This window comes from Cygnus olor, chromosome 2 (genome assembly GCF_009769625.2).
Source record: "Cygnus olor isolate bCygOlo1 chromosome 2, bCygOlo1.pri.v2, whole genome shotgun sequence".
In the NCBI taxonomy this organism is placed as follows: domain Eukaryota; kingdom Metazoa; phylum Chordata; class Aves; order Anseriformes; family Anatidae; genus Cygnus; species Cygnus olor.
This window is the reverse complement of record NC_049170.1, coordinates 26619988-26642498: the sequence shown is the minus strand read 5'-3', so window position 1 is coordinate 26642498 and position 22511 is coordinate 26619988. Positions and strand designations below refer to the sequence as shown.

At 43.3% G+C, this 22511-nt stretch overlaps 1 protein-coding gene across 9 annotated transcripts in view; it reads right to left on the bottom strand.

The window, feature by feature from the left end:
* The window catches only part of DYNC1I1 (dynein cytoplasmic 1 intermediate chain 1), a 192323-nt gene that overhangs the window by 73105 nt on the left and 96707 nt on the right, over positions 1-22511 (bottom strand). For all 9 annotated transcript variants that reach the window (XM_040550237.1, XM_040550236.1, XM_040550241.1 and 6 more), the window contains 4 exons: positions 18108-18197; positions 9236-9398; positions 7974-8073; positions 2842-2967 (listed from right to left, as the gene is read on the bottom strand). In XM_040550237.1, the coding sequence (XP_040406171.1) occupies positions 2842-2967; positions 7974-8073; positions 9236-9398; positions 18108-18197 (479 nt within the window). The remainder of the gene's footprint in view (positions 1-2841; positions 2968-7973; positions 8074-9235; positions 9399-18107; positions 18198-22511) is intronic.

Below are 22511 nucleotides of genomic sequence, written 5' to 3'. Positions count from 1 at the left end.
AAAGCCTGTTGGTCTGGTTATGACATTTTCAATAATCCTATGTAAGACTACAGTAAGTCACAAAGAGTTAAAGAAAATGAAGACATTCCTTGGTAATCAACTCATTTAAATCTTTGTAATATCCCAGGAAACACAGAAAGAACATTATGGTTCCTAGATTCAAGGATTCACTAAATGTGCACAAGGAAGTAAAATTACCTAAGTTTATATCTGCTGAAGTTCACCCAACTCTTTAACTGCTCAGAGATGATTCACATATCTTTTCCTATTGATGTTACCAGAACTCGTGTGGTAGAATTTCTTAGACCTTTTTGAGAAATGGCTTCATAAACCTTTTTATTGATTTGGCTTCACAGAAGGGGTGAAGTTCCTCAACATGTCACATCTGAAATGACTTTCTACTTGTTTGTATCTCACTCTGAGCCCAAGAACTGAAAGGCAAAGATTAGTCACATTCACAAAGTGTTTATTCAGACCACATTTTTATAGAAACTCTTTGGAAAAGAAACCAGAGATCTATTGTGAAAAATGTGCTAAACATAATGTGTGTTTGTCATACCTGTGCAACCTAGCTGTAACAATAATGTGTATGTTCATCACAGCTGCTGGGCTGGACTGTTAAAAGGTCATGTATTGCTGAAGAAAAATTGGGCAGGTCTCACAGAAGACCTAGAGAAATGACTGAATCAATGGAATGTTTCTCTTGCAAAATAGTAATATAAATGATACGGGGCTAACTAATGATACAGTTGGTTTCCACTAACTAACAGAATAACTGAATAACTTTGGGCTAAGATTTTTTTTTTTAATTTTCCATCTGAGTCAGTTAGCACAAAGCCTTTGTTCAAGAGACCGACACTCAATGCATTTTGCTTCCCCATTTAATCTCATGTAGGTATTCCCATCCATACGGAGATCCAGAAGATATTCCACGTGTCAGAAGCCTGATAATGGTAATTCAAACATGGTTCCAGCTCCTAACGAACTCATGAAGCAAATTAGCTAAGGAGAGTTTGACCAAGAAAAGAAATATTTCCCATGAACACAAGAACTGATTTCATTACACTGAAATATGATTAGTCCAGGATGCATGGTGCCATCTGTGCCACATGTGTAGAAAGCACAGTGCCACGTGTCTCAAAATTCACATGCTTTACAGTTCTCATGCTAAAAAGCAGGACACAACTTAATGGGGAAATTACACAGAAGTCCAACAAATCCAAATCTCCAGCTATCACTTTGCCCTACATGTGCTTTTCTAATAGAGAGTATAGCTTGTCTCAGTATCTCAGTTCAATTTAGTGAGCCATACCTCCCCTTGTTTAAGCGCACCAGCTTTTAAAACTAGATAGAATTTTTAATTAACAGAACACATTGTTATGTCTGTAGTCAATCTCTCCTTTGTGTAGTCAGTAGGGCTGCCCTGAATCTGGTTATTAACTTGCAAAATCAATCTAGTTCAAGGATTATTCTTCCCAAAACAGCAATGGGCAATCTTTTCTCTTGAACATTTTGTTTAAAACAGTAAGCTGCATGTACATCCTAGAAAAATTTAAGGATGGGATCCGAGCTAAGATCTTAAGCAGTCTGAAAGAACACATCAGTCTGCTGAATATGATATCCAGAAAAATGCAAGTTCTCATTTCAAAGGTAATACACACACACACACACACTTATACATATATATGTATATAAATCTGTATGGCATATTTGCTATGCAGGCCTAGACTCCTTGTGAAGTTGTTTTTCAGTATAGCAAATTAGAAAAACATGCCCAGAATTAAAGGTTACTTAATCGGGTTGAAGCAGTAACTTCAATTCCAGCAACTCCCTCCCACTATGTTACATCTGATAATGTACCCAAGTCCAAACATAAACTTAGTTCAAAAAGATGTTTGGTCCTTGAATGTAAAATGACACTTAGCTTACACAATTAGCCAGGTAATACATATCCTTCCAAGAGAAGCAATTTTTACCGCAGTATAATCTGCATTTTACTAATCTCTGATTGTTAAGTTTTACTTGCTGAAACTTTTCCATATGGTGTTTTGAATGCCACTGTCCTGTATTTAATTACCACAGAAGGATATTAATAAAGAGGCTGGAAATTTGGCCCAAGCCCTGTTCCACCATTTGGATAGCTTGATGGAGATAGAGCCAATGAGCAGAACATTTCTTTCAATATCAGGCTGTGCCACTTCACACAGAAAAGCAGTGGCAAAAGAGGTGTAAAAAGACCTAACGAAATAAAACATCCAACTATTTTTGAATTGTTTACAGACTTTCAAAACAGCATGGTCATAAAGTACCATTGAGTGAGCGGAAATACTGGTTTGCTAACCTAAAGGACAGTCAAACAGGAATTGGTGGAGTAATCCTTGTGATCGAAACGGTTTTCATCAAGCTGTAAGATGCATGCCCAGAAATGCACATTGTACTTAGGAATTTTACAGGCAAAACATGATATTGAGCAGAGCCAAGGCAGCAGTAGGCAGCTTGGAGTACAGACGATGCGAGGAAGCTAACGTGGGTGGGAAAGCATATGTTGCTGCCTGGATGAGGAAGTGGTACACCACAGTTACTTCATAAGTGCAAGGGTTTTACAAACTAAATCTCTTAGGGACTGTTTTAAATAGACAAAGAATGACACACAGTCCCTGACAGGCTTGCAGTATTGTTAAAGAGGGCTGGATGCCTTCTAAAAACACTGGACTGCCACTTGTACTTTTTCCAAAAATTCTTATTTTTAACTTCAACCTCTTCATATAAACAGTGGGCAGATGCGCCATGTAGTAAACTCTGTTTTGTCTAGCGTGAAATTAATGGCTTCCTCCATCTTACCTGACAATGGAAAACATATTCTGGTGTGGTTTTCTTGAACTTCATGTTCCATACCAAGGCTACCCCATCAGGCTCATGCGGAGCATCTTCATTATTGTTATAAGATGCAACCATCAACTCAGGGTACTAGAAAAAAAAAGGAAAAGAGAATGTAATAAGCTGGATGATGAAGAAGCTATGCAAAATCAGATGAGAGAGAAATAATCTCACACTACATATGGAATATCTGGTTTTAATTATAACACGTACTATTTAGCTACATTTTGTTTTTCTATTTTACTTGTCCCTGATGTCCTTAAAGCCCCTTGTTCTTTAACAGTTATTCTCACATACCACAAAGGTAACATTATTTTCTGTAGATAATTCTCAGAAAAGACAACTGAAAGGATATTCATAAAGGGAAAGCAAAGCAAAGAATTTGGTTAAGAGGAAAAATCTGAAGGTTTGAGCAATTTGCTTAAGCATTTCTTCAGGGACAAACCATTGTCTTAATTGATTTTGATAACAAAACCAGTATGAGTACAGCACTGGCTTGCTCTTATTCTGAAATTCACGATTCTTCAGCATCCCTGAAAACTATTCTTTCTTGTTTCACTACACACTCCTCCAATTCACTTATACATAGAATCGACTTAAAAGCTCTTCTTGAGCAAAACAAAACATTTTCCTCACAGAAGCTCAATTTTTCAAGATGCTGAGGTCATCTGGTAAAGCACAGGGTGACCTCAAATTCCACTGACTTAGTAAGACTGTTGCAAAATCAGATCCGTATTTTCTTGTACAGCCATTATCTACTGATGTATACAAGCAGATATACACCACACATATGTATTTGCTGTATATACATATACACACGTGATATCATATATGAAACATCAGTATTTCACGCTCTGTTGATGACCTTGTGTTGTTTTGAAACACCACAAACAAAACTAGTAAAAGAACAGTAAGTCTGAAGTATCACTCATAGAATGCCATTGACTTGATAATAGTTACACTGGGATTCTGTCCCACACAGCCTAACCTAATCCTGCTGAAACATTTGCTAAGACAAAATCATGTTTAAACTTGGCAGAAAGGGCTTACATTATGTACACTTCACAGCCTTCTGCACAATGGGCACTTCTGCAGTATATTCTGGGCTCTTTTCAAATACTTCAAGTCTCCTTTTCAGCTCACAGCAGCAAAGAAATAACACTTTGCCCCCCAAAACAAAACGGTTACTTTCTGCTGGTACAACAGCACCCAGTTCCCTGTATTTCTGACACTCTGCACCTCTGGTAACCTCTGTCCTTCCCTCTAAATAACCCACACATAGCTGTGGACCTTATGGCACGTTTGGAGCACAGCACGTGGATCCTGGCAGACCAATACGCCAGCAGCCCACACTCACAGGACCCACACCCTCTTCTTGTAAACTAGGAATGCTTTCCCTCGAAATTTCCCAATGATGCCTACAAATCATTTTCTCTGCCTTTCCCAGGTAAGTTCCTGCCAAACCATTCCCCACTTCATAGGGGAAACATGCAGCTGGTAGATGTAGAGGAAGTGGGACAAAGGAATTGCCAGTGGTGCTACTGGGAGCTATGAATTTGGTCCACACCAGGCATTTTAGAAATTACAAAAGCCCCTTTATATCATTATCAGTGGGGTTGGACACCCTCTGATCTCAAAATCCATTTGGATGAAATAATGCACACAGCTGTAATTTTTGCCATCAGCAGCTCTTCTTTCCCACTTTGGGTACACTTCCATGGATAATAATACATCACGGAGCTGATGATTTTTCTATTCAAAGTCATCGTTCCCTATAAGACCTGAGCCAGGTTCCAGACTCATGGGTGGGAGAACCAGCAACTGCATGTGGCACCAAAGCTGCCTCTTCCCCTTTTTGGAAAAAGGGGGCTCTGACTGAGCGGTACCTAGATCCCACCAGACCCTGGCTGGTGGCACAGCTTGTAAGGGCACCCAAACCACTTGTATGGGATTTGGAGCATGCGCCAGACCAACTACCTCTTCTCCCTCCTCCAGAACTGAGGGAGAGCTGAGAGTGGTTCAATCCCACACCTGCTGGCACAACCTCTCCAGACACCTCCCCGCCAGCCTGCCCCCCACTGCTCTCACCCCATCTGGGCACCCTCTTCTCTCCCACGACGGGGATTGCAACCACTTCAGAACAGTCAGCTTAGCTCCTTCTTTGAACCTTCTCATCCCAGCCTGGCCCCGGTCCAAGTAAACAGTGTGTGCAGAAGGCTTTTGCCAGTGCATCTCATTTTTACCAAGCAGGTTAGCTACCGTCGGCGCCAGCAGCTGAGCCCACGGTTTCGAAGGAGCAGTGACCCTGGCAGGCAGAAGCGACAAGCCAGCACCAGCAGCCAGCCAGGCTGTCTGACCTGGTCTGAAGCACCACTTCACAGGCACTTTGGGGCTTGTTCATGCTCCTAGAGAGTTTAACCGAGCACGTTCAGGTGCTCACTGACTCAAATCTTGCCGGTCTATACGTAGGTTTTGCAATCACAGTTTGTGCATCGGACTGGAAATGCAGTTTCAACTCCACGCAGATGGCGGGGTCATACCTAGCTGGGCAGGAGCACTAAGAAGCTTTCTGCTTTACAGACACAGAGCCAAGTGCAGCACCGCAAATCCGTGCTGGCAATGCAACCTCGATGGTTTTCTCAATCAGCTTGCACTTAGAGCTTTCTGCTCCTCACTGGGTGCCTGTCTGTCCTGCCACTGCAGCTGAGAACGGCGTGGGAATGCTGCTGTGTGAAAAAGCATTCAAGGCTGCTGACTGCGAGTCGAGAGGGACACGGCAATAACCCCGAGGCTGTGGCTTTCCTGACTTTAGGCAAGCTAAGTTACCTCCTCGCAGACAAAGCAAGGTGTTCCCACGCTCTGTTTACACTCGCTCTGTTGGGCCTTTCCCTTAGATCCTTGATGAAGGATTTAGGCCATTTTCCCTTTGCTCTGCAGAAGAATCAAGGGGCTGGTGGGTCAGCTTTAATGGTATGAATGATCCCACATGTTCGGGGCCATATTTTACATGTGACTCGGAACACAAAAACTTGTTTAATCAATGCATCAAGCTCCTTTGTTTGATTAAGCTTCTATTCGCCTCCGGGATGTTTTGCAGTGGCAGTTCTATCGCAGAAAATTGAGCAATGCGCTCTGCAGTTCCCATGATTATTCAAGCTGTCCTTTGGCAAACTGGACACTGCCGCGGCCTGCAGAGTGTGCAAGAGGAGCTGGTGGTTAGGTAAAATACCACTGCACACCTTGAAGCAGGCAGGAGAAGCCACCGCGCCTCCTCCCAGGCTGACAGGCGGTGGCACGGAGGAGCCCCCAGCGTGCGGGAGCCCCCATGGTGGAGAAACCCCCGTGGGGTGCCAGGGAGCTGAGTGTGAGGAGTTAACGGAGGGGAAGGCAGGAGGGGCCACCCTGGAACAAAGAGGTGGGAAGCAGAACATGCCTGTGTGCCCCAGGGGCTGAGCAATTACATTTGGCAGTGCTCTTCTGAGGCGGCTTTTTTTCTTGCTGCCCTGGGAATACAGTAAGAGCTGCCTGTAGGAAAATATCAGATAAGAATTCCATGTAATTTCCAGCCCCTGAACAAGTGAACAACCTAAGATAAGTGTTTCCTCAGGCTTATATTTGATTTCTGTGGAAATCCATATGTGCTTAAAGGCCACCCACATCACACCAGCACATACCTGTTGTTAAGCTGATATTTTGTATGAAAGCAAACGGATAAATCCTTCATTTCGCACATGGGGCATGAGCTGGATGTCACAAGCAGCCTCTCTGCACACACGGAAGAGGCTGCAGCTGGCTGTTGGGCACACAACCCCGGTCAGACTGCAAGGCTTGCACAGCACACCAGCGATGCTCACGCTCCTGTCCTCCCTCCTTCCTGCCACTTCCTTCATAAAGTCCACTGCCACCTCCCCTGAGAAGCTCCCGGGGGGATGGAAGGAGCCCAGCTGCCATTTTGAGGGGAAGGAGAGAGCAATGAATGAAGAATCACTATGCTACTCATCCTTTTCCCCAGCTCATACTTGGCCTTCAACACCCTCCTTGTCCCCAGGCATATCTAACAGGGTGCAGAAAGAGGAACTTCTTCCACAATTAGGCTAAGCAAAGCTTGCCCTTAGCTCTGTGCTAAGGACCCTGGAGTAGCGGCTCCCTGGGTTCCTCCCCAAGGAAACTATCTGCTTTGCTCCAGGCTGGCACGTAGGAACAGGCTGACAGGGATGATGCAGAGAGGATGATGGCAGCTGGAGAGAAACTGCGACCAAATGAATTTGACGTTCGGTCAAACTGTGACCCGTGGTGATGTGTGCGTACTAACACCAGCTCTCCAATGGAGTAACTAATTAACCTGGTCTCTGTGCCCTGCTGATGTGGCTGTACTGGCTTTGGGAAGCTTAAGCAGCTCTCTAGCCAGTTTTAGTTTGCAATACGACAATGCTTTGTAGTGCACAGAACCTGGAAACCTTCCAGGCATGTTACTTTAGGGTGCTGCCTGGGCAGCTGCAGTCTTGTCTTTCATAGCTTGAACAGAGGACCCAGCATTTTTAGAAAGACGTTTTTTCAGCCTTTTCAAGTTGTTCATGTACTGAACAACTGTTGAAGTTGTTCAGTTGTTCATATTTTGGGTTTTAGTATATTAAAATATATATCTAGTATATTAAAATATATTTAGTATATTAACATATATTCCTCCTTATTTTTATTTTTATATATTATTATGTATATTACTATTACTATTTACCTAATTATTTTTAATTGGTTTAATTTTAAAACTTTTGCCCTAAAAGGAATTCCATGTGCTGAAGGAGTGAAGGGAGGAGGAAAAAAGGAGAGTTTCTTAGTCTTGTTAGGTTTGTTAACCTATAGTTTTAATACAAAGTCCTGATTTTGAAGATCAAGTAACATATACAAAAGTGACAACTTCATTACTGCCCCCTACTCTTCGTTATGGAGAAACATGCATTTGCTCACTCAGTGCCCTGCTGTTAGCTAAGGAATAACATTATACTCTGCAGAACAAGTGGCAAAATTATACTGGCCATTTTTTTTTAGGGAGAAGTTGGAAGCTATATAGAAATGTATCTCCCAGCTTCACATCTTACCTGAAGAGACCAATCCATACAGGTGACGACACGATGCTTTGACCAATGCTCATCATAGAACTGACGATTAAAGGAAAGGTTGGCTCCTGCTTGAACATCTCTGTGAATCCAAACAAAGTGACACTTTTTTGAAGAAGCAGTGTTCAAATGCTGTAAAAATCAATGCAGAAGTTTCTGGCTACTTTAATCTCTACCCAGCCTGCAGAAGTCTGCCACCTTCATTTAATTGGTTTCACTGACAGTCTTGCACAGAGCAGTGACTTTGGACCATGGAACAGATTCACATGTATTTCACAAAACCAGATTTCTTTATTTCTACTGCCTTCCTGTCTCTTTTCTGGCTGGTTCTTCTGGGACACCCTGGGACACCCCTGCCACCTTTGTCTCTCAGGACCTGGCATTCAGCACCCCCTTTTCTGAATCTTCACATCTAAGCTATAATCAGAATTCTCTCATTTTTGACTCCTGAAACCGTGAAGTTACAGCATCTCCTCCTGGCCATGGACATGGCAAATGCTTTCTGGCACCACTAGGATCTGCTGAAGCTCAAGGCAGGGACGCATTTAGCTGGTCACAGAGGTGATGCTCTGGAATAACCACCAATAACTTTAACATACAACACAGTTCCTGATTTGCCACGAGGCTTCAATGAATACGCAGCTGCTGAAACCTAAATACTTCCTCTTTTACTAAGAAGTTTTGCTTCTTGTACCCCCTATAAACTGCAGAATACGCAACCTGTCACCTCCAGTCTTATGTATTTAGATTGCAGACACTTTGGGACATCATCATCTTCACCCACACAGTGCATAGCATAGCAGGATCCATTACAGACCTGATGCAGTAGTATGATATAAACAACAGTAATTTGCTTTTGTAAAAATACCATGATACAAGCACACAGATGTACACCACTGGAATGCACATCTACATATCCATGTGTACACACACATTTCTATGTTTCAGTTATTCATATTTTTCCTCAAATTTTGAAATTTAATCAAAAAAGAAACAAAAAATTAAACCATCTGAGTAACACTTTAAAGAAAAAAAAAACACACAACACAGTGATAAAGCACAAAGCTATTTTACAAAATAATTTAGGCTGACAAAGTGACCCAGGACTTGAAGAAGAGGTTTTACCTTTTTCTTAACTATAAAAATGTTTACTTTAGTTTCAAAATTAAGGTTTCTTGGCATTGAAATTCCTTTTCTTTTTTTTTTAAGCTTATTTTACAAAAGCAAACAAAACCCAAACTGACCCATCTTTCTCTTCTACATCTCTGCCACTGTAGTCAAAGAATATGTCTGAATCTTCAGCCAAAGCTCGCTCAATTACACGTATTGTCCGGTCAAAAAATATCAGGAATTCTTCTGAATGGAGAACTTGCTGTTTTTCTTCTTCTGTCAGTTCTCTGGGAGGAGCTTGGAAAACGAAAAGATGTAGTTAAGAGTATGACATTTCACTCCTTTCCAAATGAATCAACATCTTCAGTGAGTTTCTTTAGACAGGAAAGCTTGCTGTAGTACTGTCAAGACAAAAATTAAAGCTTTACTCTTAAAATCATGACTAAGAATTTTTTCAGTATGTTTAAACATAGTCCTGTATGTTCCCAGAATGTAGCATTTACACAGAAGAGATCCTATATCTCACGTATTTATTATTCTGAAATGGAAAATACTTAAAGCCCCAGATTAAATAAACGCAGCGTTCCTATTTCAGGAAATCTCTGCCTGACGTTTAGGCAATACCTAACTTGAAAAAGCAGAACACTTATATAACAGGGGACCTGTCAGAGGAGCCAAAGATAAAATAATCTTCTCAATTTATACTGCACTTCTTTGTATTAAAAGGGCTCTCATAATCTCTCCCTTCACTTCTTCCAGTTTCTTCTTGGTGTCACTGATAAATTCTGTCCTCGCTTTAGAGCTTTTGTAAGGCAATGAAGTAAATAACTGAAGATATTCTCTAAGGCAGCAAAATCTAAAGCGACTGACCAAACCCCATTTTCTTCCAGGCAGATTTATTCCTTGCAAAGCAATCCTAAGAACCAGAGCAACAAGTGTCACCGAGCCTTGGCCAGAGCTGCCCCGGAGGGGTGGGAGCTGCCTCAGGCTGCAGGCCAGGGAAGCTCACATCCCTGTGCACCGGGCAGGATGAAGTTGCTCCTTTACACATACACAGAGGGGTATGTGTGAAATTCCAAAGGGGTATTGCCAGTATGACCCTTCATCTGAAAAAATTCAGGATGCACCAGTTTCACCTCTCCATCAGTTTTATGACCTGGTGGTAAATTACAACTAAAACGTGAGCAACTATGGGAAGGTAAGTTGGGATGCTGCTCTATACTGCAAAACTGTTCTCAATTACACTAGCAGGGTCATACTGATAAGGTAGCAAAGTTGTGTATCAATTATGCCTTTGCCTACCTGTGATTTTAAACAATCATTTTAGCTGTATTTCAGAAACATTTAGATTTCAAAAAATGCCATGAGTGTCTCTGCAGTTACACCAAGCCAACCTTGCAGCTGTGTCACATTTCCAGCCTGAAGAGCTCTGTTGGCATCATAGGAATTATGCTAACAGGGAACACTGTTCCAAATTCATAATTAGGTACACAAACATCACTCAGTAAACAGACAGATTTATTGCAAAATTACAGAGACTTGTACTTAGAGTTTAACTGGTGACCAAAGGTCTCCCGCATTTGGCCTCGCACTACAGATTTGAGGTGTTTACTTTTGAAAGTAACCTTGCAGTCTCCCTAGGCCATACTGGGTTAAAATACCAGCAGCCAAAAAGGATAATTCAGCACAGTGCCTCAGAGAACACCCAGCATACATTAAAGTTTAACTCCAAGCCCTGCTGTATCTTAACGTTTAATTAAATGCAGGGTGACACAGCTCAGAGCTGCACTTCGAAATTATTTCCCAGTTGCTGTGCTGTGCTGCACAGCTACCTCCAGGTGTCGGAGAGATGTAGCCCTTGCTTGCCGTCCCATTTCCCCGTGGCTCACACTAGGTTTTTGCGCTGACAGCTGCCTGAAGAGGCAGGAACTGGCTACAACTCCCCTGCCAGCTCCAGGGGCAAGGACGGATTCAAAGGAGCAACTACAGGCAGGAGCACTGGCACAGTAAAGCAGTTCTGCAGTACTCAGCTCCCCCAGTTTTCAGGGTATTTGCTTTTAGAGCACTCCCTGTGGTTGGGACAGGCTGTTATCACCACGTTTAGGTTTGCCTAACCTGGTCAAAGCTTTCGCTCTAATAGACAAAATCTCTGCACTTCATCCAGTCTAAACAGAGAGGGTAGGAAAAATGCGAAAGGTAGAGGAGCAATTTGGCCCTCAGGAGACAAAGCAGCTTGGAAGTTAGAAACTTTAGCCTCTGACGATCTCCTATGGCTGTGGCCTTCTGCCTCCTGCCACCAGGTTAGGGGGCCCCGTGGAGCCCCACACATCCAGAGAAAATCTCCGTCCCCCTGCGTGGTCCCCCTGAGTAGCAGAGCAACAATTACCAAGGCGGGAGCACAATTTGCCTCTAAGTGCTTTAGACAGAAGCAATAAATGTGAAAAAAAGAAAAAAAAAAAAAAGAATGACTAGCAAAAAAGTACAGGTTGACCTATTGCAGAATCCACTACTGAATAGGAATTGGCACTGAGGGAACTCATCTGGCAAGGAAGGCTGTAATGAGGCAATATCCCACTGTCACCACTAAAGCATCACTTTCCGAGAATCAAAGACAACAAGCATGACAATGCAGCAAAATGGCATAAAAGGGGAGCAAATAACTGCAACTGGAAAACTCACTTTAAACTGCTCCAAATGCTAAAAAGTATTCGCTAAATCAAATCCTCTCTACAGCCTGGAAATATAAATTTATTACTCGGTCATTTGCCCACTTGGATTGGCAAAGAAAATACAACCAAAAATCAATAGAAAGGGGAAAGGCAAAAAATAAACAGCTTGGGAGCCGTGGAGTGTTCACAAGCAATGGAGACACAAATGATTGCAGTTCTACCTCAGCAAAATCTCCCTAGCAGTTAGCAATGATCTGTGGGAGGCCAGCAGCCTATTAAACCCTCTTCGGCATCAGAAACACCTTGGCTAAAGTTTGTAGGGCATAAATCAGCTTACCTCATTCATCTGACTGACACACCAGATGCCCCCTGGCGATATTAAGCTTCATATTTTAACCTTATTTTCTTCTTTCATTCGTCTGCCTCTGAAGTTTTATTTGAGGCAATCTCTTACAAGAATGTTAACATCATTACTTTTTCCAGTGTAAAACATTTCTGTAACTACTGCAAATACATGGAGTATAAGTAAAAGAAAAAAAAAAAAAAGACAAGCTTGTTCTTTCAAATATGAAGATTTTCTAACCATTTATCTTGCAGAACCACTTCCATTTTCCCCTTGTTCCTTTTTCCTGACTGTCCAGTACCTTGAATAAAATAAAAGAATCCATGTAATTTTCTGCAATTTCTCTTCCTATCTAGAGGCTTACAGTTACTTTGATCTCAGCTTTCAAGAGACACAGACTCTGTTCAAGGAAAACTATGAGAAATGTAAGTAGCTGATCAAAGTATTTTTTGTTTTGTTTTGTCACAGAGACCTATGTGATGTGACAATATCTCCAGAAATTCTAGGTAAGAACACAGCAATTGCCTTCAAATATCTGCTCTACCTAAAGTAAAAACCAAACAAACCACATCTAACCCTCCACGTCTAGCAAAGCCTGGTGTGATGCTTAGCTTACAGTCCCGTAAGTTATGTGCTTATTGCCTGAAGTGCAATGAGAGCTCCCAAAAAGGAAGCCCCATACTTTACTCTCGTTTATGTTCAGCAGCTTCGTAATAAAGCTACCGTGCCCGTGCTCTGCTTCCTGGCTGGAGGAGCTGGACCGGTCCGTGGCCCTGCGCAGCTCGCTGCAAGAGATCCTGTGCTGCAGCCCACATGGGACCTCCGAGCTCTGCTGGACCCCAACAATGCCACCAGGCATCCCACCTGGCCATGGAGCCGCTGCAGTTTAGCCACGAGCAGGGTGCTGCCCCGCTGCCTCTAGAGCTCCCAGGTCACTCACATGTATTGAAGGAGCCCTGTACTCATTTTAATGTATAATATTGTACAAAATGCGATGGAATTTACATTTAAAATAAAAACACTGTAAAGTTATATGTGCACAGAGGATGCTGCTGGGGAAGGAAATGTAAGGTACATCCATAACAGGAGATATTGCATACTTGTGCATGAACAAAAAGGCCTAGAATATGTAACAAAGATCAAACATGACATGAGAACAGCAGATTTATTCAACATTTGAGGGAAAAAAGAAGAAAAAAAGATACAAAAGCATTTCCTTGGATCGCTAGGAGCTAGGCTAAAAAAAATGCTCCAGTCTTGTTCTTATCTGACAGAAGCAGGACTGTAGTAAATACAACGTAAATAGTTGTGATAGGAGTGCTGGATCAAATTCACAATTATTTAAAAAACCAGGATTTGAGTCTTCTCCCAAGGGAACCGAAAGGATATTTAAAAAACAGAGAAAGACCCTCATTTAAGTAAGTACAATAGAATAGAAAAATATTCTCTTGCAGCCTAAGCAATTGTAAAAACCTGACAAAATATGTGAAGTGCATTAAAGACAAAAAAAGAAAAAAAAAAAGAACAGAAAGAGTAAGTGAATGAAAGAAAGGGTGAACTAATAAAAACAGTAAAGCAGGAAGCAGCCTTGTTATGAGCACAGAGATATAATGAGAGACAGAAGGAGATTAGTAAAAACCCTTTTAAGAGCTGCATTATTTCTTTTAGTGTGTATTTAAATCCACGTAAACTTCAGATGTGCTGACTACTGAGTACGGCAGAAATGCACAGCGTGAGAACCGCAAGGTGCTAATCGGCTCTCAGCAGCTTTTAGTCCCTGTCTCCCTGTGATCCTCCTGTTTTTCTTGTGCTTCTCACTTTCATGTCAGGCTTGATATATGCCATGTCCTAGTTTGATACATGCCATGTCCTGGTTGTGTTAGGTTTACAACACAAGTCCCTGCGTGGCACAATTTCTGAACGTATAAAGGGAGATTTCAAGGCATATTTAGGAGTTTTTCAATGCTGGAAAAGCAGAGGCTGGAGCCTTGAATTCAGAGCTTTGCCAGGCAGGGCTCCTACCACTGAATGAGCTTCTCTAGGGTCCGTGTGTTCTGAGCACCATCCCCTGAGCATGTCTGAGCTGAGCTACCACCACGGATGGGCACTCCTGACCTAGCTGTGGCATTGACAGCAGCGAAACCGTGGCGTTGCAGTCTTACAAACCCCAGCAAGACTTCAGGGGCAAAACCAGCCACCTGCCTTGTTTCTCCCTTACTGATGCTTGCGAGATCGCAGCCATCTCCCCCACCTGCAGCATGGCCACACAAACTCCGTGCACACGTCCAGGGAGGGCATGGCGGGCCTTTGAAGCGGCGGATCCCAGCCTCCCCCATCACAAGCGAGTTTCTGTGGATATATCTACGGCTTCAGATAACTGCAGGCTGAGACCCACTTTCAAGACCCAGCCCGTCCCGCTGTTCATGTGGTTTCTACTGACACAAAGAGGCGCCTAAGGTGGAGCTCCAGAGCTCTCTGGCGGTGGAAAGCCCCATCCCACCCGATGCCATGATTCGGGACCAGTCTCTTGTTTACGTGGTCAGGAGCTGCTGGGAATGGGCAGGGCCCAGCGCGGTTCACCAGCAGGTATCCCACACTTGGCTCTTCCCAGCACAGCGGGAAGACCGTGAGCCTGAGACATGGGTGACAGCGGGCCGCCACTGGGAAGAAACGCGGCGGGGGACCAAGTTTTCAGCAGCTGGCCTGCCAGGCCTTCACCTCCTGCTCCAGAAACACTCTGCAGGGCTTGCTGCCCCTGTGCCTGCAGGGTGGCAAAATGCTGCCCCATGGGGTCGTGCCAGGCAGGCTGCCCCATTGCAGGAGCACTGTGTGCCTCATGGTGACACTGGGACAAGGCCAGCACCAGGCCATGCCCTACCAGCGGCCGCGCGATCCCTCCCAGCCCAGCAGAGCAGTGCCGGGGCACACAGGGGGAAGACGAGGAAATTAAGCGTGCAATAAACGTCTGTAGAATTAAATGGGACTACCTATAAACCACAGAGAGGGGAAAAAAAAAAATCACATTTCCTCTTAAAATACCATTATAAAAATAGAGCACTCCTGTCCTGTTGTCTTGGGAAGAGAGAGAGGGAACGATCTTTGTTTTTCATCCTGACCTATTTTTGAGTTATTTTCATGAAAGAATTGTCTGCCTCTCTCTCCCAACACTTCTCCCTCCCATGGTTGTTTTTTTTTTTCTTTTTTTTTTTTCTTTTTACACTCCTATAACTCAAAAAAGGCCATGCTGATTTTTTTTAATCTGTTAAAAATGTGCTCCCTGAGCTGAAACCAAATTTCAGCCCAGAGCAAATTTTTACGGCTGGGTTATAAATCCCTGAAAAACAGGATTCATAATGGAAGTGCTGACACAGCCTTAACTACTATATAGCAGTGTGAATGGCGCCACTATAATATCTATTAGAGATTCTTTAAAAAGTTTGCAAAATATTGTCTTGCCTTGCAGAGAAAAAGAAGCCAGAGTACTTAATGCCAACATAAACATGCTTTTAACCCATTATGTGCTAATTTGCAGAAAAGCTATTAATTCTGAGTAGGCACACAGAGTGCAGGACCGACAGGAAATGTTCTTCTAAACTCCTGTTTGACTTGTAACATGGTTTTAATCACTTCCATGAAACACAAACGATGGCTTCAAACTCTGAATGTTGCTCAGAACATGAGAAGGGTGATTACAACAGAGAGGAAAACAGGATTTTATTGGTGAAAGGGCTGAAGCCAACAGGGAGAGAGCTACACTAAACGCTAAAAATGGGACTCCGATCACTGTCAATTTGGGGACAATTGCTTCATTTGATTCACAGCATTTAATACTAGTCATCAGCATGCCACTATTTAATCTCTGTCATGACATGTACTGCAGGTCTAGTTCACTTTCTATCAGTGAATGAACATCCTTTCTTCTTCCTTGAACCCAGTCAAGTGTTAGCACCTCACAAAGCCGGTTCTGCTCAAACAAGCTGTGCCTTGCTTTTGCTTTCTGCAGTTTGTATGTCAGGGACTAGTGCTAAACTAACCCTGTTCAGCTACTGTTCCTGTGGTCTGCCAGGCAGGGAAGGAAAGCACTTCCTCTAGACTAAAACACAGCGAAGAAATAGAAGATGTTGGAGATGGTGCTTGGTCAGCAAAATATTTAAAACATTCACTTGAAAGCCCATGAAAAAGGAAAACAAAGCAGTAATGCATTTAGCTTTTTTCTTCTTTTCTTCCTACAGGAGTTTGTGCTTTCTCCCCAGCTATAAGCACTAGCATTATTTTTATGTGGCAATAAATGGGGATGGGATCAACTATTAGCTGAATACTACAGGGACATGAGCAACTCAGGACAGTGTGTAAGTGCAGAGGTATCAGCATTTATAGCTTCCTGTTGTTATTAAGAGAAGAGGTACTGTGCTAGGCCAGTGACTGCTAGAACCCATATATAAACTGCCCCCACTGTTTTGGAAGGAAAACTAATTTTTGGAAAAAGTAAGATTTTCTGCGCTGCCATGTCACTCGCTCATGTCTTCAGCTCTGCAATCTTCTCAGGCATCTTCTGTGATGCCTGTTCCTGCTGTCCTCATTGCTCCCTTCTGCCCGCAGCAGCGGTGACTGAGAGCAGTGGGTGCAGCAGCAGGATGAAGGAGTGAGCTCTCCACTCTGTATTTCTGTGAGACACAAATGAGCAATGAGCGCTGCAGGGTTTAGGCATGGATGATTTCCATGATGCTTTTAAAAGGGAAGAAAGATCAATTTATAATCAAAACAGTATGGCTAGTACTGTAACTCACATCAGCGTGTGAGGACAGTGAAACGTGGTCACTATACACCAGACTCCGATTTCTCTGACACCGATGTAAATCATGACAGACTCCCCTGGATGAGAAAGAAGTATCCACTGCTTATTCACAAACAATGATTTCATGGGCTTCTCTGTAAACCAACTCTATATTTTTGCCATACTGAGACTATCTTGTGAAAAACAAAGCCAAGGTCACAGAATCATCCTGAAAATGCTCACCATAGCAAGAAGTGACTTAGGCCCTACCTAAGCAAGTAAGTTATCTTTCAAGAGGGTAAGCAGCATAGTGAAAAATCCTGGCAATAAAAAGCTAAGAAATGTTGGACAAGAAACTCATCTGCTCTCACACTGAATTTGCTGATATTTTTTGCTGATGTTATTTGCTGATAAAAGGTGTTGACCATGTAAAGTGATGCTGCCAATACTCCAGTAAATTCCCAAATGAGGAAGACCAAACTTTACATCCCTCTTCTAATTAGGAAAGATAGAATGGATCCAAGAGAAGCAAATGAGAGACACCCAGAACATCTAGTGTGTCCAGTGCTGGCATGCACCACTTTGACACAAGCCTGTACCAGAAAGAAGCTGTAACCTGAATTTCTGTCCCTTGTAACAATGGAGACTGTCTCAGTCCAAAGATATAGAAAAGATGGAACTGCATGGCTTCCATTTTGACCTTAAGTTCCCTGGAGCAGCTCCCACAAAAAAAGCTTTGATTGTGATAGTCTACATTTCCCAGTTAAATGGTTTTCTTCTGGCAGATTCCTGGCCCCCACTAGGTGTAATTTTGCCCCTCTCGAGCGGACAGACAGTTACGGGCTCTAAGTGAGTACCTCTGAAGGTCAACCAAGTCTGTGGAGCTGCTGGAATGCCCGGAATTCACATTTTAAATCTTTCACTTAAGTAGGCTATTTAAACCAGAGGACATGTAAGCACCTGCCCTGGAATCCAGGAATCTCTATTTTGGATCTGAAATTATGAGGACGAGTTGCTTCCTCTAAACAGCTGAGGTCTTGTGCTGGGTCAGTGGGATACAATTTTTTGCTTTTATGCCATTTGTGTGGTTCTGAATCAACAGAACTTGTGACCATTTCAATTTTGCAGTGTTCTCTATAATGGACACTACCTATGAGAATAACTATTTGTAGGATCGAGCCCTTTAATGTTGTAACAATTCTTTTTGTTTATTCAAGTACCTTCTTTCACTTCCTGCTTCTGATCTTGATTTTCTGTCTCCAAGTCATCTTGTGCTTTTGGCTCCACCATCTCTTCATCATCTTCATCCTCTAGAAAAAGGAAGACAAGGAACTGTGAGATTCTCCTCTTTAAGGTAAAAGGGAAACAATGTATGTTCTTTACAATTATAATCAGTTAGCAAACATAGCTAAAGCACAGTAAATGAACATACCTACTTTATACTCAAAGTGCCCCTCTCAGAAATATTCCCCAAGACTGCAAGATAATCTGCTAACACAAGGCACCTGCCCCTTGTGCTCCCTGTGGCAACTTCCCATCTCAGATGTCATCTGAATATCCCCTTGACCTCAGAGATGACTTCTTGGATGGCATAAGAACAGATGCAAACACGTTTCAGCCTGGCAGCTATTCCACAGTTGGGACACCTGTTATCCAGACACCTCATTTCCAATTCAATTCTCACCAGATTAATTTGTCTTTTGACCTACAGGAAGGGGTTAAATAGAGATCTGACCTTAGGTCAGATGCCACTAGCAAGCAAACAGGCATGGTACAGTTCTGAAAAGTCATCAGTGGCAACCGGGGGAACACAGCAACCAAAAGCAGCATTTGGAGCCTAAGAACCATTCTTGCATTAATATGAATTTAATGAACACTAAAATTTGACACATGTCAGTTACCACTGCCAGATGTTTTAATGACCTTTCCTGACCTATGCAAATGCCTCTCTCCCTTTGCCTTTCTCCCCACATTCACATGTTGTCATTTTGTTCAGAAGGGCAAACTATTCATTCCTTTCTTTCCGTCTGTTTGAAGTTACAAGGGTTCTGATTGTCCAGACCAAAACATAACGCAGTAGAGCTGGAAAGACAGAGCGATGAACCAAAATATCTCAGAATCTAGCTAAATCTCCTTACTTGTTCCCAGCTAGAGCAACGAGATTCATTCTCCAGAGCCCACAGCCTGCACTTGACCCATTCACACTCATGAGAGGGGAGAAATGCACAGTCTTCTAGGTTCAGTGAGCTATTAAGACTGAAAATAGAGGTGATCCCAAAAGAGGGAGTTACAGTAATTAACAATTAGGATAAATAAGCCTATGGGCTATGCAGGGACTATTTCGGAATGGTTGTGGAGCAAAGACATAGCATCACAGCACAGCAAGCACATGGTGCCCAGGGTGAGTCTGCCACACGAGGGAATGATGTTCTCCTGGCCTGGGGCACTCAGCCATCAGCAAAACTTCTGTGGGTCCTCTGGGGGCTCCCTGAGCAATCTGCCTGTCACCATATGGTTCCTCGGGACATGGCACTTCTCCAGGCACGCTGACTGCTCTAACACCACCCCATTAACAGTAGGCCTGGGAGCAGGGAGGGGGCAACATGTCATGCTCCTCAAGCCGCTTGGCTACTGGCACCTTCTGCGAAGGCTGGCTATGATCGGTCCCAGCTTCTTGGGGGGACGCTGGTGCTGACAGGTTGCATTCAGCCAACAGCAACACACAGCTGCATTTTGTTTTCAATAACCTAATAGGCACCATACTATTCCCACCGCTTTGCCTACCCCAGGACTCCTCCCAGAAGCCCACAGAGCACTGGTTGCTAGCTGACATCTCAGCTGCAAAGCATGGCTTAGCCACAAAGCTAAGGAAGTGTCTCAGCGCGGACAGCGTGCTCTTCCCTCTTGGGAAAATGACGAAATCTTGGCATAAGATATGCCATCACTCCCCTGCTGCTAGTGAGGAAAAGAGGGAAAGCTCAGAAAAGGGGGAAAGGTACGATATGCACTCACTTTGATGCCTCACTTGGCAATCACATTTCCCTAGGTACCCTATATATTCACTGAAAGAGCTTTCAGACAGCAAGCCGGGGCATTTCAGTTTGGCAGAGTACACACATTGCTCTGTCCACTGGCTGAAAGGCAGGCAGCATCCGACACGGTCAGCAGAGAGTGAGAGAAGCTGCCTGGTGTGCACACAGGGGAGGGGTAAAAAAGGTCCCTCTGCCCTCAGCCTGTGGCACTAGCGGGGACGGGGATGCAGAAAGGAGACGGACACTCCCCAAGAGCAGATGAGAAGTGTGAGAAGAAAGAGGAGTGACCGGCAGGGTAGGCAGGGAATACTCTGCTAACCTCAGATATGCATGCACCCGCAGATAGGATCGCAACGGTGTACAGATATATGCACACAGACACGCTTCTGGTAGGTGCCTAATGAAGCCAACTCCCACAAGAGTTTTGTGAGTCTCGCCTTACAAGTTTTCATTCCCTCGAGCACCAGCTCTTGGAGCCAGCGGTTTATGTACGGATTTCAGCTTCCATTTTTAACCTGTTTCCAACCTGTCTGCTTGCACAGGGAAGTTTCAAAAGGTGAATGGTTTAGGAAAACTCGCAGAAAGCAAACAAAAAAAAATATTTAACTGAAAATACTGTGATTTTTTTAAAGCAGCACGTTATGCTTGTCAATGCCTGACTCGTAATTTGCTAAGGCACAAGGATAACATTGCAAATGTAAAACTTTAGATTTAGTATAAGGTATTCAGAATGAAATGAAGCAAATTTATCACTGTTCCCTACAAGTCCTTGATCCCCCTGGTTTGGGGAGGCAACTTGATTGCCAGTTCCTGCCTCTAAAGCAGAGAAGCACTGAATGGCTGTGGCGCAGCTGGAGCAGGGGGCTGTACTGATACTTCAGCACCTATTAAGGTAGATCTTCTTTACCTCCCTTCTTTCCCCTTCTGGGAACAATCAAAACCAAGTTTCCCGAGATTTTTCTAGATCTAATTGCAGCAGGAAAAATAATTAAAGGTTATTATAGCACATGCCATGCCGTTTTTTCCAGGAGCACACACACCAATATATTAGTTTTACCAGAAAGGCAGTGCAAGAGCTTGTAGCAGGTTTGATACAGTTCAGATGTCCTCATGTATTTACAGAGAAACGTATACACACACAAAGAAAAATTCAGCAAAAAGAATGATATGGTCATGAGCCAAATGCTAAAATGTTAGCAAATGCCAGAATTTGGATTGCCTGGGCACGATTACCTCCCTCCCCTCCGCACGTGGAGGCATGATGACCTCACTCTGGAATTTCCTCCCTCTTGAGTGCTTGGCCTCATTTTCTGGGTGCTCAACAAGAGACACGTGGGGCCTGAAATGCAGAAGTACTGAGAGCTGAAGTCAACTGGGCCTCTGCTTTCAGTGGAGAGCGCTATGGAAACGCTGCGCATCGAAAGCTCCCAGATCTCTCGCATGCAGCTTTGACTACTTGTTTTTATGTGGACATTTTTGTCCTTTCTTTCCCTGTGCTTCAGCGCACCAGGGAAACAAAAGCTTGGAAGGCGATCAATATTTTCTGTGTTCAGTGTGATGCTTTGAAATGAGATCCGAGGTCAGAAAAACCAGAAGGGTTAAAAAGTTGACTCCCCATTAACTGGCTGATAAAAGAATCTGTTAAGGAACAAAAAACCCACATGATATCATGTAATTAAAACTGTATCATCATACATATTCTAAATGGCTAATTAAGGATGCCCAGGAAACCTGTATTCTGGAATATCCAATGTAGCTTGGCTTTGCAACATGAATGTTTATTTGCCATAGTTTTATTTTGGATATCACGCAGTATTTAATGTTGATGCATACACACTTGTAGATGTTCATAGTACATACATTTGCCACTGCGCATAAAGATGGTTATGCGCATGTACATTTGACTGTGCGTAGATTATAGAATACTGTGAAATGCTTTGGCATTCATTTTCCTGTGATTTACTTCAATGAGAAAAAGATAACATTAATTGTACGTTTACTGGAGAGTCTGTAAGTGTCTACATGGCTAGTTGTTTCCACATATGCCTGTTCGGATAGGATATGCCATAGCAGAAATTATGCAGGGAGGTGAAGACAGCTCTGCAGCTCCTGAACACAAATCGCCTTTCCCTGTTTAAGAGCATTTCCGACAATGGGAAGTTTAGAGAAATAACTTTTCAGCTGATTACATAGCAGTAGGAGTCTCCTAGTCACATTTGGCAAACACAGACTCACGCTAACACCAGGAGTGTTACACCCTGCTCAGACGATCTAAATCAGAACCCAAATGTCTATTAAAGGAACCACATGAAAAAGAGCTAGTAATGAAGTGTATGGCCGCTGTGTAACACTTCTTTGTAGATCTCAAAGGACTTTGCAAGGAGGCCAGTTTTATTTTCCCATTTACCACGCAGAAGCTGACGCATAGCCCCACTCACTGGAGATCACTCAGCAGACCAGCAGCTAGGTGAAGAGTGAGGGTTGACTTCAGAGTTTCAGCCTAGAGTCCTGCCCACTAAGGCCACCCTGCCTTTCACTGTAAATAAACCGTTTCTCGATGGAAATGATCGTTAAACGCATATGTGAAACAAG